The 16,781-nt window shown below is 43.5% G+C and overlaps 1 protein-coding gene across 2 annotated transcripts in view; it reads right to left on the reverse strand.

Moving 5' to 3' along the window:
- SNX12 (sorting nexin 12) overlaps positions 1-5,355 on the reverse strand; it is a 44,466-nt gene extending 39,111 nt beyond the window's left edge. Inside the window, exon 1 of one of the 2 annotated variants that reach the window (XM_056537886.1) lies at positions 5,056-5,355. In XM_056537886.1, the coding sequence (XP_056393861.1) occupies positions 5,056-5,220 (165 nt within the window). In that variant the 5' untranslated portion in view covers positions 5,221-5,355. The remainder of the gene's footprint in view (positions 1-5,055) is intronic. The other variant, XM_056537885.1, reaches the window with a different exon arrangement.
- Positions 5,356-16,781: the final 11,426 nt, after the last annotated feature.

Genomic DNA, 16,781 nt, shown 5'->3' on the forward strand with positions numbered 1-16,781 from the left:
AAATTTGTTGGCATTTTGTATCAAAAAGTTTATAGGTGGTAGAGAATTAAATTCTATTTAGTAACTTTCTGAGATTACCCTAACTAGTAGGGATCGCCCGATTATCGGTTTGGCCGATATTATCGGCTGATATTCACAATTTTGGACATTATCGGTAATTATTTTGCCAATATGCAAATAATGCCCCGCCCCCTGCTTCGCCCCACCCCCAAATGGGGTCATTTGGGCTTGGGGGGGGTCCTATGTTCTACCACCTCTAAGTTTCTGCAAACCTTGCATAGCACATAAAAGATGTCCTGTATTTACTCGAAAAAAAAATAAAAAATTTGCTTCAGGCATACCGGTGGTGGTAGGGGTGGGCCGGGCCAACCATCTTCACTGTAGGGACCGTCCGCATTCCGGTGGGAATGGTGAGTCGGTCCGGGCCGTCCATCTTCACCAGTATGTGGATGGTCCCTGCAGCTACTAGGCAACAGGGAAGGACCCTGGAGCAACAAGTGGGGAGGTGAGTAGACAACAAAAGGGGGGACGGGGTGATGATGATGGGGGGGGGGGATGATGGATTTCCCACCCTAGGCTTATACTTGAGTCAATAAGGTTTCCTAGTTTTTTGGGGGTTAAATTATTGGCCTCGGCTTATATTCGGGTCGGCTAATACTCGAGGATATACAATACTTTTTAAATTTCCAAAATTTTCAAAATTTCAAGTAAAATTGTTAGGCTTCTAATTATTTAAAATGTTAATTTTAAAAAAAATTATGTTTTCAAAATAAAGTAGACATTTGAAAGCAGTAAGCATAAATATAGTCAACCTATTAGTGTTTAAATAGCAAAAAATTGTGTTTTTTCAAAAAGTTTCATGATTTTTTGCATTGTATTAAAAAAAAAATACAAAATGATATCAGCCTACTTTTACTATGAACATGAAGTACAACTTGTGACAAAATAAATAAAAAAAACTGTCAAAATGGTCATGATTGCCAAAACGTTACCAGAGTTATTCTCTAATAAAGTCAGACATCCCCGATTTGAAAAAAAAACAAAAAAAAAACAGGCTTGGTCTTTAAGAAGCGTACAGGCCTAATTGTCTTGGTCCTTAACCCCTTAACGACACCGGACGTAAATATACATCCTGGTGAGCTGGTACTTAACGCACATTTACGTCCTATGTATATAACCGCGAGCATCGAAGCGATGCTCGGGTCATGCGCGGCAGGTCCGCCGGCAATGGCGCATATCCGCCATAAACCCCACAGATACCGTGATCAATACAGATTACGGCATTTGCAGCATTGCGGTCACTAAAATGGATGATCGGATTGCCCGAAGCACTGCCGCGGCGATCAGATCATCCAGAACGGCAGACTGAGGTCCCCTTCACCTGCCTCCGCTGCCTTCCACGGGTCTTCTGCTCTGGTCTGAGATAGAGCAGAGCAGAAGATGACCGATAATACTGATCAGTGCTATGTTCTATACATAGAACTGAACAGTATTAGCAATCGAATGAAAGTTTAAATTAAGAAAAGTAAAAAAAAGTTAAATAAAAAAAAGTTTTTAAAAAATGTGAAAAACCCCCTCCCACAATAAAAACGTAAATTGTCCCATTTTCCCTTTTTCACCGCCAAAAAGTAAAAAAATATATTTTATATACATATTTGGAATCGCCGCGTGCGTAAGTATCCGAACTATTAAAATAAAATTTAATGATACCATACGGTGAATGGCGTGAACGGAAAAAAAAAATATATAAAAAAATTGTCCAAAAAAAAAAAAAAAGCAGTTTTTTTTATCACATTTTATTCCAAAAAATAAAAAATGTATTAAAAGTTTTATATAAGAAAATATGGTATCAAAAAGTGCAGATCACTGCTCAAAAAATTAGCCCTCATACTGCCTCTTATATGGAAAAATGAAAAAGTTATAGGTCTTCAAAATATGGGGATTTTAAACGTACTAATTTGGTTAAACAGTTTGCGATTTTTTTTTTAAGCACAACAGTAATAGAAAAGTACCGTATGTAATGATGGGTATCATTTTAATCGTATTGACCCAAAGAATAAAGAACACGTCATTTTTACATGTAAATTGTACGGCGTGAAAAAGAAGCCTTCCAAAATTGAAGTTTTCTTTTTAATTTCCCCACACAAACAGTATTTTTTTGGTTGCGCCATACATTTTATGGTAAAGTGAGTGATGGCATTACAATGGACAACTGGTTGCACAAAAAACAAGCCCTTATACTAGTCTGTGGATGAAAATATAAAAAAGAGTTAGGATTTTTTTGAAGGAGGAGGAAAAAACAAAAATGTAAAAATAAAAATTGTCAGAGTCCTTCAAGGGGTACTCCTTCCCCTGGCATCTTATCCCCTATCCAAAGGATAGGGGATAAGATGTTAGATCGCCGCAGTCCCGCTGCTGGGGACCCCGGGGATCCCCACTGCGGCACCCCGCCATCATTACTGCACAGAGCGAGTTCGCTCTGTGCGTATTGACAGGCGATACAGGGGCCGGGGCAGCGTTACGTCATGGCTCCGCCCCTCATGACATCACGGCCCATCCCCTTAATGCAAGTCTATGGCAGGGGGCGTGACGACCACCACGCCCCCTCCCATAGACTTGTATTGACGGGGCGGGCCGTGACGTCACGAAGGGCGGAGCCATGACGTAACGATGCTCCGGCCCCTGTATTGCCCGTCATTACGTGCAGAGCGATCTCGCTATTTGCAGTAATGATAGCGGGGTGCTGCAGCAGCGATCCCCGGGGTCCCCAGCAGCGGGACCGTGGAGATCTAACATCTTATCCCCTATCCTTTGGATAGGGGATAAGATGCCAGGGGCGGAGTACCCCTTTAAGACCCAAATGGGCTGAGTCCTTAAGGGGTTATTGGAACTTTTTGATCACTTTCTTTTTAATCATTTTTTTCTGGTATATATGCAATTTTCTTTTTTTTATGTCTACACCATTCCCTATGCTCTTTATGTTTTATTTTACTAGTTTGGACATTTATGCACACGATGTTACCACTTAGGTTTACATTTTTTTTGTTCACATATCATTAGATTGCTAATACTGTTCAATACAGCGCCTGCCAAGCACCGACCAAGACAATCCCATAGACTTAGACTATGTTCACACTTTGGAATATCCGCATGGAAAATCTCTGGACATTCCAAAAACTGCAGGTGCCAGCAATAACATGCCGGCACACATTTCAATGGGATCCTTCTGCACTGTTCACATGGCAAAATTAAGATTCCGACATCCTCAGAAGGAAGAGTCAAGTCTATTCTTTCTGCCAAGTCTGCAAGTACATGCATTGCCGTCTATAAGATGCATTTCTGAACGGTCCTAGCAACAAACAGTCAAATGTGCAAAATATCCGCACGTGTTTTTCGCGCTGGACATTCTGCACATTTTTGACCGTGTGAACACAGCCTTACAATGTAAGTCATCTCATTAGCTCACTCCTCCCCTGGCTCATTCTAGCAATCAGTCTGGGTCTAAACACTTGGGGGGGGGGGGGGATTTATCAAAACCCATCCAGAGGAAAAGTTGCTGAGTTGCCCATAGCAACCAGATTGCGTCTTTCATTTTTGAAAAGGACTCTGCAAAATGAAAGAAGCGGTCTGATTGGTTGTTATGGGCAACTCAGCAACTTTTCCTCTGGACAGGTTTTGATAAATCCCCCCCTTAGATCCTGACCTATGCAAACTTGGACATGTCTCTACAATGTGTCAAAAGTGACAGTGCCCATTGAAAAGGAATCTGTTACATTGGAAATGCAGTAGAATTTGAAGGCGACATTTTATAGAACAGAAGGAGCTAAGCAGATTGATCTATAGTATTGTGCAAAAAGTTCCCGGATAACTTGAAGTTTATGTAAACCTCTGCTCCTTCTGGGCTTAGTAGTCACGGGTAGTGATAATCAGTGATTGACAACTCTCTTTGTATAAGTGTGCATATAGAGAGCTGTCAGAGCTGACTGAACTGTATTTTCAATTTGACAGATTCTAAAGGGCCCATGAATACACTTTAAGATTCCCGAGCAAAGAAATTCCATTTGAAAATCCTGATGCAGCAGTGTGCCACTGTCAATGGAATACCTCTATAGTGCACACAACGGAAATTCAGCAGTGGAGCTCTCTGCCACCAAAAATACATCTGGCAAATGAATGAACATGTTTATTCTTTTGATGTAATAGCGAGTAGAATGCACTGCCTGCTATGGGGACCGGCAATGTCTGTGCGATCTTAGCATCAGTCGGCATTGGCCGCTCTGGGAATCTCTGCCCAGAGTTTATCCGAGTGTGCATAGTCCAAAGCTTCTGACATATACCAAGCGCTTATGACCAACCACTGTGTATGGAGGCATCTTGCACAATGGCCTTTCATCCGCCGATAACAGGAATTACACATAGCTAAAAGGCCAAGTAGGTATCCAATGCCTGCCTCCATATAAGAAGTATCTTGCAGGTGGGTGTGGGAGATCCAAGACCTGTGCAGAGGAAAGTTGGCCAGTTGCCAATAGCAACCAGATCTCTTATTTTTCAGAGGCCTTTTAAAAAAAAAAGGAAGTAGTAATCTGATTGGTTGCTATGGGCAAATGGTCAATGTTTCCTTTACACAGGTTTTAATGAATCTCCCCCAATCTTTGTAAATACTGAATCCAGAATTGTCCAATGTTGAAGTAAAAAATGTATACTACCCTATTCCTATGTAGCCACTGGACAATGTGCCAAGCATAAGATAAGATAAGTGGCGCATGCCATGCTTATATATGGACCATACCTCTAACCAGGTGACAGGGCACACAGGGGCACATACATGACAAGCTGACAGCCACAGGTTACATTCAGGCACACTGCCCTAGGGATAACAAGGACCTGTACAAATGCACCAAAGCTCTAGGGGTGCCTGGCACATGTCTGCAGCCCTGTAAATGATGTATGTGCCAGGGTCACACGTCTGGACACCACCCCGAGTGACGCCCACACAGATAAGTTCGCTGTATGCTCGGGTGGTGCAGGACGCGATACTGCAGCTCAAGCACTCACCCTCATGCGGACCTCGTACACCGTATACCGGTTTCTTCCCACTCCCACAGTCTGTGGGTTGAAGATGTCAATCTCCAGGAAGTTGCTGGGCGGACCGTAGGCGTCTGTTAGATCCTGAGGTTTGGAGTTTAGACGGCGGGTATCCGCCACCGAGGCGTCCGACATACTGACCGGAAACCAGAACCAATAGACGGCGGGATCGACACACCCGGCCCAGAGTCCACGCAGCACATGCGCAATACGCACAGCTACGCGTTCTCCTAGGCAGCAGTTTGTAAGTCACGTTGCGCATGCGTGGCTCTGTGTGACGTCCTAATCCCGGTGATGTAAATTTTTTTCCAATCTGTGGAAAATGCCATGCGCATGCGCGATTTCACGCTATTAGCGTATGCTACGCTAATTGAGTAATATCGCGCATGCGCAGTAGTTTTAGCGTAGACTCGCGTTTTTCACAGATTGGAAAATACCTGTTAGGTAAGTATTTTCCAATCTGAAAAGTGCCATACGCATGCGCGAGTCTACGCTATTAGCGTAGACCTAACATAGGCTACGTTAGTAGCGTAAACCTGCGCATGCGCAGTAGTACATTTAGCTTATTGGAAAATACTTTAGAAGAACATAGGCTTACGTTAATAGCTTATCTCTTTGCGTAGCCGTGGAAATTAGCGTAGCGTAGTTAGTGGGTAGCGTAGTGTAGCCATAGGTTTACCATAGATTAAATATTAGTGTAGTGTACCTAGCGTAGGTTTTAATTTAGCGTAGTTTAGGGTTAATAGGGAAAGGAGGTGGGGTATAGGTTTTGAAGAGACTACAACTCCCAGCATGACAAGGCATGCTGGGAGTTGTAGTTTAGCTTATATTACATTGAAGGGACCACAACTCTCAGCATGCCCAGACAGCTAAAGGCTTTCCAGGCATGCTGGGAGTTGTAGTTTTACACACGTATAGTGTAGTTAGCATAGTGTTAGCAAAATTTTAGCGTAGATAGTGTAGCGTTAGCGCAATTTTAACATATTTAGTGTTAGCGCAGTTTTAGTGTATTTAGCGTAGCTTACTGTTAGCGCAGTTTTAGCATATTTAGCGTAGCTTAGTGTTAGCGCAGGTTTAGCGTATTTAGCGTAGCGTAGTGTTAGTGCAGTTTTAGCATAGCTTAGTGCTAGCGCAGTTTTAGCGTATTTAGCGTAGCTTTGTGTTAGCGCAGTTTTTTTGCGTATTTAGCGTAGCGTACTGTTAGCGCAGTCTTAGAGTAGTAGGTGCAGCATAGTATTAGCATAGTGTTAGTTAAGTTTTAGCATAGCTAGCGTTAGTATAGTTGAACGCAGGTGTAGTCAGCTAACTTAGTTTTACAGGCAGATAAAGCATAGTTTAGAGAGTGTAGCTTAGCTTAGTTCTAAAGTGAAGGGGCTACAACTCCCAGCATGCCTAGAGAGCCAAAGGCCGTCCGGGCAGGATGGAAGTTGTAGTTTTGCAAAAGTAGCAGAGGCACTTGCACTCTGCTACATTAAAGTAACAGAGGCAATTGGGCTCTGCTACGTTAACGTAGCAGAGGCAAGTACGTCCTTGTACTTTAAAGTGGCAGAGGCAGTTGTGTTCTGCTACGTTAATGTAGTATTCAGCCCTCTGTATAGATGGCTAGATACAGTGATCAGAAGGCCACTTACCCACCTCCGTTCCTGCTCCGTCAATGGACTATAGCATCGGAGGAAGATGACGGAGTTGGAACGAGGGTGGTAAGTTAGGCTCTCCAGGGGAAGATCCCTCAAAAATGTACTAACCCATTTTTTTGTGTTTTTCTTCTCGTTTCAGATACGTGAATACGGAGGACTACATTGGATTCGGTGGACTACGACCATGACCTGCATTTTTTCTTTTGTTTTAATAAAATGGTTAACGAGGGCTGTGGGGGAATGTTTTTCCTAATAAAAGTATTTTAACTTGTGTGTGCTTTTTTTTATTATTACTTAACAGGCTTAGTAGTGGAAGCCGTCTTGTAGACGGAGTCCATTACTAAGTCTGGGCTTAGCATTAGCCCCAAAAACAGCTAGCGCTAACCCCCAATTATTACTCCGGTACCCACCGCCACAGGGGTACCGGGAAGAGCCGATACACACAGACCCATGGCACTCTTGGGCCTAGGCGGTAACAGGCTGGCGAGGGACAGTAGCGATGGTCCTCGCCCACCCTGGTAACGTCAGGCTGTTGCTGTTTGGTTGGTATTTGGCTGAAAATGTAAAGACGGGGAACCACACGTTTGTTTGTTTTTTTGTTAAAAAAATAATAATAATAAAACGTGTGGTTCCCCGTCTTTGTATTTTCAGCCAAATACCAACCAAACAGCAACAGCCTGACGTTACCAGGGTGGGCGAGGACCATCGCTACTGGCCCTCCCCAGCCTAAATAACGCCAGCCTGTTACCGCCTAGGCCCAAGAGCGCCATATTTGGCGCTCTGGGCCTGTTGGTATCGGCTCTTCCCAGTACCCCTGTGGCGGTGGGTACCGGAGTAATAATTGGGGGTTAGCGCAAGCTGTTTTTGGGGCTAACGCTAAGCCCAGAATTAGTAATGGACTCCGTCTACAAGACGGCTTCCACTACTAAGCCTGTAAAGTAATAATAAATAAAAATAATAATAATTTAAAAAAAGCACGCACGTTAAAACATTTTTATTAGGAAAAACACTCCCCCACAGCCCTCGATAACCATTTTATTAAAACAAAAGAAAAAATGCAGGTCATGGTCGTAGTCCACCGAATCCGACGTAGTCCTCCGTATCTGAAACGAGAAGAACAACACAAAAAAATGGGTTGGTACATTTTTGAGGGATCTTCCCCTGAAGAGCCTAACTTACCACCCCCGTTCCAGCTCCGTCATCTTCCTGCGATGCTACATGTCCAGTGACAGAGCAGGAACGGAGGTGGGTAAGTGGCCTTCTGATCACTGTATCCAGCCATCTATACAGAGGGCTGAAAACTACATTAACGTAGCAGAGCGCAACTGCCTCTGCTACTTTAATGTACAAGGACGTACTCGCCTCTGCTACGTTAACGTAGCAGAGCCCAATGGCCTCTGTTACTTTAATGTAGCAGAGCGCAAGTGCCTCTGCTACTTTTGCAAAACTACAACTTCCATCCTGCTACAACGGCCTTTGGCTCTCTAGCATGCTGGGAGTTGTAGCCCCTTCACTTTAGAACTAAGCTAAGCTACACTCTCTAAACTACGCTTTATCTGCCTGTAAAACTAAGTTAGCTGACTACATCTGCGTACAACTACGCTAACTATGCTAAAACTGCACTAACACTACGCTAATACTACACTGCACCTACTACTCTAAGACTGTGCTAACAGTACGCTATGCCAAATACGCTAAAAAACTGTGCTAACACTAAGCTACGCTAAAAGTTTAACCAGGGCTGTGGAGTCGGTAGATAAATGTTCCGACTCCGGAGTTTTCTGTACTTCCAACTCCGACTCCCCGACTCCTCTGTATTAATATGCGAATGTATTTTATACATTCCTTGAAGGAAAGAAAGGTAACATACATGTCATTACCACAGGACTACTGGCTGGGAAGCCAACAGTCTACTGTATTGAACAGTTTGTGTGCTGATCTGCTGCTGAAGATAAGGCAGTGGGAGGATCAAGGAAGGGGCATTTATTATAAAACATGGTTTCCCTTGTAGAATCCCATAGTCATGTTTAAAGTTTAAAGGGGTACTCCACCCCTAGACATCTTATCCCCGGGGTCCCGCTGCTGGGATCGCCGCTGCGGCACCGCGCTTTCATCACTACACAGAGCGAGTTTGGGGGACGGATACAGAGTGATACATTGGATGGAGCAGCGTAATGTCATAGCTCCACCCCTCCTGACATCACGGCCCGCCCCCTTAATGCAAGTCTATGGCAGGGGGCGTGACGACAGCCACGCCCCCTCCCATAGACTTGTATTGAGGGGGCTGGCCGTGACATCACGAGGGGCAGAGCCAAGACGTAACATAGTTACATAGTTAGTACGGTCGAAAAAAGACATATGTCCGTCAAGTTCAACCAGGGAATTGAAGGGTAGGGGTGTGGCGCGATATTGGGGAACGGATGGGATTTTATATTTCTTCATAAGCATTAATGTTATTTTGTTCCAGGAATGTATCTAATCCTGTTTTAAAGCTGTAAATTTTTCCTGCTGTGACCAGTTCCTGAGGTAGACTGTGCCATAAGTTCACAGTTCTCATGGTAACGGTGCTCCAACCCCTGTATCGCCCTTCATTACGCACAGAGCGAACTCGCTCTGTGCAGTAATGATAGCGCGGTGCCGCAGCGGCAATCCCGGGGGTCCCCAGCAGCGGGACCCCGGCGATCTGACATCTTATCCCCTATCCTTTGGATAGGGGATAAGATGTCTAGGTGCGGAGTACCCCTTTAAGCTAACAATCGAGTTTACAAGTTTTTATAGCCTTAGCTGAATGGCAGCAGTTTTTCCAATGGTTTACAGCTTCAGTCTTGAACTATTCACCCTCCATTCCCTTCACTTATACAAGTGTCTCTAGTCCTGCAAAAAACATATTTCCTTAACCCCTTATCAGTGAGAGGCTAGGTTACCCATGGGTTCCCTTTAACAGCAGAACACAACACTATGGAAAGTATAAGTATTGCTGCTCTTAATTGTGCGTTGTGTGCCATATAGTAAAGCACATGAAAAGCATGCTTCTTCACGGTCAGTTAATGTTACATAGTTACATAGTTAGTACGGTCGAAAAAAGACATATGTCCATCAAGTTCAACCAGGGAATTAAGGGGTAGGGCGCGATATTGGGAAGGGATGAGATTTTATATTTCTTCATAAGCATTAATGTTATTTTGTTCCAGGAATGTATCTAATCCTGTTTTAAAGCTGTAAATTGTTCCAGCTGTGACCAGTTCCTGAGGTAGACCGTTCCATAAATTCACAGTCCTCACGGTAAAGAAGGCGTGTCGCCCCTTGAGACTAAACTTTTTCTTCTCCAGACGGAGGGAGTGCCCCCTCGTCCTTTGGGGGGGTTTAACCTGGAACAGTTTTTCTCCATATTTTTTGTATGGGCCATTAATATACTTATATACGTTTATCATATCCCCCCTTAAACGTCTCTTCTCAAGACTAAACAATTGTAACTCCTTTAATCGCTCCTCATAGCTAAGATGTTCCATGCCCCATATTAGTTTAGTCACGCGTCTCTGCACCCTTTCCAACTCCGCAGTGTCCCTTTTATGGACAGGTGCCCAAAACTGAACAGCATATTCCAGGTGAGGCCGTACCAATGATTTATAAAGGGGGAGTATTATGTCCCTGTCCCTTGAGTCCATGCCTCTTTTGATACATGACAATATCCTGCCGGCTTTGGAAGCAGCAGCCTGACATTGCATGCTATTCTGTAGTCTGTGATCTACAAGTACACCCAGATCCTTCTCTACCAGTAACTCTGACAGTTTAATCCCCCCTAAGACATACGATGCATGCAGGTTATTAGTACCCAGATGCATAACTTTACATTTATCCACATTGAACCTCATTTGCCAAGTGGATGCCCAGACACTTAGTCTATCCAAGTCATCTTGTAACTTATGCACATCCTCTATAGACTGTACCGTGCTACAAAGCTTGGTATCATCTGCAAAGATAGAAACAGAGCTGTTAATACCATCCTCTATATCATTGATAAATAAATTAAACAACAGCGGTCCCAGTACTGAACCTTGGGGTACACCACTAATAACCGGGGACCAATCAGAGTACGAATCATTGACCACCACTCTCTGGGTACGATCCATGAGCCAGTGTTCAATCCAGTTACAAACTAAAATTTCCAAACCCAAAGACCTTAACTTACCTGTCAGACGTCTATGAGGGACAGTATCAAACGCTTTGGCAAAATCCAGAAACACTATATCCACAGCCATTCCTCTGTCAAGGCTTCTACTCACCTCTTCATAAAAGCAAATTAGATTGGTTTGACAACTTCTATCCTTAGTAAACCCATGCTGGCTATCACTTATAATACAATTATCCCCTATGTATTCCTGTATGTAATCCCTTATAAGTCCTTCAAACAATTTACCCACAATGCACGTTAAACTTACCGGTCTATAGTTTCCTGGGGAAGACCTAGAGCCCTTTTTGAAGATTGGCACCACATTCGCCTTGCGCCAGTCCCTTGGCACAATACCAGACACCAGCGAATCTCTAAATATCATGAACAGGGGTACAGATATTACTGAACTTACCTCTCTAAGAACTCTTGGGTGTAGTCCATCCGGTCCTGGGGATTTGCTTACATTTATATCACTTAACTTACCTTGTACCATCTCTACATTAAGCCAGTTCAGTACATTACATGATGTGTTACCAGCACTGACCTGGCCAATGTCAGCTCCTTCTTCCATAGTGTATACAGAACTAAAGAACCCATTCAGTAGCTCCGCCTTCTCTTGATCGCCTGTGACAACCTCCCCATTATCATTATTAAGGGGTCCTACATGCTCTGTCCTAGGTTTTTTTGTATTTATATGTATATGTAAAACGTGTTCGTTTTGCGGTTACGTGAGGCACTGCGTGCATTGGTCTTTATTCTTAAAGTAGAGAAGTAATTAATTATAACTTTTTGTGAATTGGAACATTTAAACTTGCTTTTTTTTATTCCAATCTAAATTTAGTAGGAGTCGGAGTCGGTGCATTGTTTGCCGACTACGACTACAGGTACCTCAAATTTCGTCCGACTCTTCAACTCCGACTCCACAGCCCTGGCTAAAACTGCGCTAACACTAAGCTATGCTAAAACTGCACTAACACTACGCTACACTAAATACGCTAAACCTGCGCTAACACTAAGCTACGCTAAATACGCTAAAACTGCACTAACACTACACTACACTAAATACGCTAAAACTGCGTTAATACTAAGCTACGCTAACTATGCTAAAACTGCACTAACACTACACTACACTAAATATGCTAAAACTGCGCTAACACTAAGCTACACTAAATACGCTAAAACTGCGCTAACACTACACTACGCTAAATACGATAAAACTGCGCTAACACTAAACTACACTAAATACGCTAAAACTGCGCTAAAACTAAGCTACACAAAATATGCTAAAACTGCGCTAACACTAAGCTACAATAAATACGCTAATAGCGTGAACTCACGCATTCGCATGGCGTTTTCCACAGATTGGAAAAAACTTACATCACCGGTGATTTAAAGTTTTTTCCAATCTGAGGAAAACGCCATGCGCATGCGCGAGTTCACGCTATTAGCATACGCTACGCTAATTGCGTAATGTCTACGTAATGTCGCGCATGCGCAGTAGTTCTAGCGTAGACTCGCGCATGCGCATGGCGTTTTTCACAGATTGGAAAATGCCTGTGATGTAAAGTATTTTCCAATCTGTGAAAAGTGCCATACGCATGCGCGAGTCTACGCTATTAGCCTAGACCTAGCGTAGGCTAGGTTAGTTATGTTAGCGCAGTTTTAGCGTATTTAGTGTAGTGTTGTGTTAGCGCAGTTTTAGCGTATTTAGTGTAGCTTAGTGTTAGCGCAGTTTTAGCGTATTTAGTGTAGCTTAGTGTTAGCGCAGTTTTACCATATTTAGTGTAGTGTAGTGTTAGCGCAGTTTTAGCGTATTTAGTGTAGTGTTGTGTTAGCGCAGTTTTAGCGTATTTAGTGTAGCATTGTGTTAGCGCAGTTTTAGCTTATGTAGTGTAGTGTTAGCGCAGTTTTAGCGTATTTAGTGTAGTGTAGTGTTAGCGCAGTTTTAGTGTATTTAGTGTAGCTTAGTGTTAGCGCAGTTTTAGCGTATTTAGTGTAGCTTAGTGTTAGCGCAGTTTTAGCGTATTTAGTGTAGTGTAGTATTAGCGCAGTTTGAGCGTATTTAGTGTAATGTTGTGTTAGCGCAGTTTTAGCGTATTTAGTGTAGCTTAGTGCTAGCGCAGTTTTAGCATATTTAGTGTAGTGTAGTGTTAGCGCAGTTTTAGCGTATTTAGTGTAGTGTAGTGTTAGCGCAGTTTTAGCGTATTTAGTGTAGTGTTGTGTTAGCGCAGTTTTAGCGTATTTAGTGTAGCTTAGTCCTGGCGCAGTTTTAGCATATTTAGTGTAGTGTTAGCGCAGTTTAAGCATATTTAGTGTAGTGTTGTGTTAGCGCAGTTTTAGCGTATTTAGTGTAGCTTAGTGTTAGCGCAGTTTTAGTGTATTTAGTGTAGTGTAGTGTTAGCACAGTTTTAGTGTATTTAGTGTAGCTTAGTGTTAGCGCAATTTTATCGCATTTAGCGTAGTGTAGTGTTAGCGCAGTTTTAGTGTATTTAGTGTAGCTTAGTGTTAGCACAGCTTTAGCGTATTTAGTGTAGTGTAGTGTTAGCGCAGTTTTAGCGTATTTAGCGTAGCTTAGTGTTAGCGCAGTTTTAGCGTATTTAGCGTAGCTTACTGTTAGCGCAGTTTTAGCATATTTAGCGTAGCTTAGTATTAGCGCAGGTTTAGCGTATTTAGCATAGTGTAGTGTTAGTGCAGTTTTAGCATAGCTTAGTGTTAGTGCAGTTTTAGCGTATTTAGCGTAGCTTAGTGTTAGCACAGTTTTTTTGCGTATTTAGTGTAGTGTACTGTTAGCGCAGTCTTAGAGTAGTAGGTGCAGTGTAGTATTAGCGTAGTGTTCGTGCAGTTTTAGCATAGCTAGCGTAGTTGTACGCAGGTGTAGTCAGCTAACTTAGTTTTACAGGCAGATAAAGCGTAGTTTAGAGAGTGTAGCTTAGCTTAGTTCTAAAGTGAAGGGGCTACAACTCCCAGCCTCCCTAGAGAGCCAAAGGCTGTCGTAGCAGGATGGAAGTTGTAGTTTTGCAAAAGTAGCAGAGGCACTTGCGCTCTGCTACATTAAAGTAACAGAGGCCATTGGGCTCTGCTACGTTAACGTAGCAGAGGCGAGTACGTCCTTGTACTTTAAAGTAGCAGAGGCAGTTGCGCTCTGCTACGTTAATGTAGTATTCAGCCTTCTGTATAGATAGCTGGATACAGTGATCAGAAGGTCACTTACCCACCTCCGTTCCTGCTCCGTCACTGGACGTGTAGCATCGCAGGAAGATGACGGAGCTGGAACGGGGGTGGTAAGTTAGGCTCTCCAGGGGAAGATCCCCCAAAAATGTACTAACCCATTTTTTTGTGTTTTTCTTCTCGTTTCAGATACGTGAATGCGGAGGACTACGTCAGATTCGGTGGACTACGACCATGACCTGCATTTTTTCGTTTGTTTTAATAAAATGGTGAACGAGGGCTGTGGGGGACTGTTTTTCCTAATAAAAAAGTTTTAACTTGTGTGTGCTTTTTTTTATTTATTACTTTACAGGCTTAGTAGTGGAAGCCGTCTTGTAGACGGAGTCCATTACTAAGTCTGGGCTTAGCGTTAGCCCCAAAAACAGCTAGCGCTAACCCCCAATTATTGACCCCGGTACTCACCACCACAGCGGTACCAGGAAGAGCCGAAACCAACAGGCCCAGAGTGCCAAATATGGCGCTCTTGGGCCTAGACGGTAACAGGCTGGCGTTATTTAGGCTGGGGAGGGCCAGTAGCGGTGGTCCTCGCCCACCCTGGTAACGTCAGGCTGTTGCTGTTTGGTTGGTATTTGGCTGAAAATGAAAAGACGCTGGAAACCAGCGTAGAGTTAGCGTAGTTTAAAGGAGTAGTCCAGTGGTGAAAAACGTATCCCCTATCCTAAGGATAGGGGATAAGTTTCAGATCACGGGTGTCCGACCGCTGGGGCCCCCCCGCGATCTCTAGTATGGGGCCCCGACAGCCCGTGGGAAAGGGGCGTGTTGACCACCGCATGAAGCGGCGGCTGAAACGCCCCCTCAATACAACTCTATGGCAGAGCAATCTCTGGCTCAGCTATAGAGTTGTATTGAGGGGACCCCCGCAATCTAAAACTTATCCCTTATCCTTAGGGGCAAGGCAAAAATGAGCCGACCGGAGTCAGCATTTCACTCCGGTGGGCTCATTGAAATACATTACATACAGGCCGCATACAGCTGGGATACGGGAGTGCCTGGTTTTCACTCCCCCCAGCCGTATATGGTCCCGTATGGCTGAAAACGTAATGTGAACCCAGCCTTAGTTAGAGGCAGTTGCGCTCTCCTATGTTAATGTAGCAGAGGCAAGTGCGCCCTGTGCTGCGCTAGTTCATTAGGGGTATACAGCCATCTATATAGATGGCTGTATACGGTAATCAGAAGGCCACTTACCCACCTCCGTTCCTGCTCCGTCGCTAGATGTGGAGCAACACAGGAAGATGACAATGATGGGGGTAGTAAGTTAGGCTTTTCAGGGGAAGAACCCCCAAAAATGTACCAACCCATTTTTTTGTGTTTTTCTTCTCTTCTCGCTTCAGATACGTGAATGCGAAGGACTGTCGGATTCGGTGGACTACAACGATGACGTGCATTTTTCTTTTGTTTTAATAACATGGTTAACGAGGGCTGTGTTTTTTTAACCCCTTAACGACGCAGGACGTATATTTACGTCCTGCGCTGGCTCCCGCATCATCAACGGCCGGGACCCGCGGTTAATACCACACATCGCTGATCGCGGCAATGTGCAGAATTAACCCTTTAGAAGCGCCGCCGCGCTTCTAAAGCGAAAGTGAAAGTATCCCGGCTAGTCAGTCGGGCTGTTTGGGACCGCCGCGGTGAAATCGCGGCGTCCCGAACAGCTTGCAGGACACCAGGAGGGCCCTTACCTGCCTCCTCGGTGTCCGATCGACGAATGACTGCTCCGTGCCTGAGATCCAGGCAGGAGCATTCAAGCGCCGATAACGCTGATCACAGGTGTGTTAATACACGCCAGTGATCAGCATAGGAGATCAGTGTGTACAGTGTTATAGGTCCCTATGGGACCTATAACACTGCAAAAAAAATAGTAAAAAAAAAGTGTTAATAAAGGTCATATAACCCCTTCCCTAATAAAAGTTTGAATCACCCCCCTTTTCCCATAAAAAAATAAAACAGTGTAAATAAAAATAAACATATGTGGTATCGCGGCGTGCGTAAATGTCCGAACTAAAAAAATATATTGTTAATTAAACCGCACAGTCAATGGCGTACGCGCAAAAAAATTCCAAAGTCCCAAAAAAAATTTGTTCACTTTTTATACCATTAAAAAATGAATAAAAAGTGATCAAAAAGTCCGATCAAAACAAAAATCATACCGATAAAAACTTCAGATCACAGCGCAAAAAATTAGCCATCATACTGCCCTGTAAGTGGAAAAATAAAAAAGTTATAGGGGTCAGAAGAGGACATTTTTAAACCTATACATTTTCCTGCACGTAGTTATGATTTTTTCCAGAAGTACAACAAAATCAAACCTATATAAGTAGGGTATCATTTTAACTGTATGGACCTACAGAATAATGATAAGGTGTCATTTTTACCAAAATATGCACTGCGTAGAAACAGAAGCCCCCAAAAGTTACAAAATGGCGTTTTTCTTCGATTTTGTCGCACAACGATTTTTTTTCCGTTTCGTGGTGAATTTTTGGGTAAAATGACTGATGTCACTGAAAAGTAGAATTGGTGACGCAAAAAATAAGCCATAATATGGATTTTTAGTTGGAAAATTGAAAGGGTTATGATTTTTAAAAGGTAAGGAGGAAAAAAACAAAGTGCAAAAACGGAAAAACCCTGAGTCCTTAAGGGGTTAATTAATTTACAGGCTTTGT

This window comes from Hyla sarda, chromosome 9 (genome assembly GCF_029499605.1).
Source record: "Hyla sarda isolate aHylSar1 chromosome 9, aHylSar1.hap1, whole genome shotgun sequence".
Lineage (NCBI taxonomy): Eukaryota > Metazoa > Chordata > Amphibia > Anura > Hylidae > Hyla > Hyla sarda.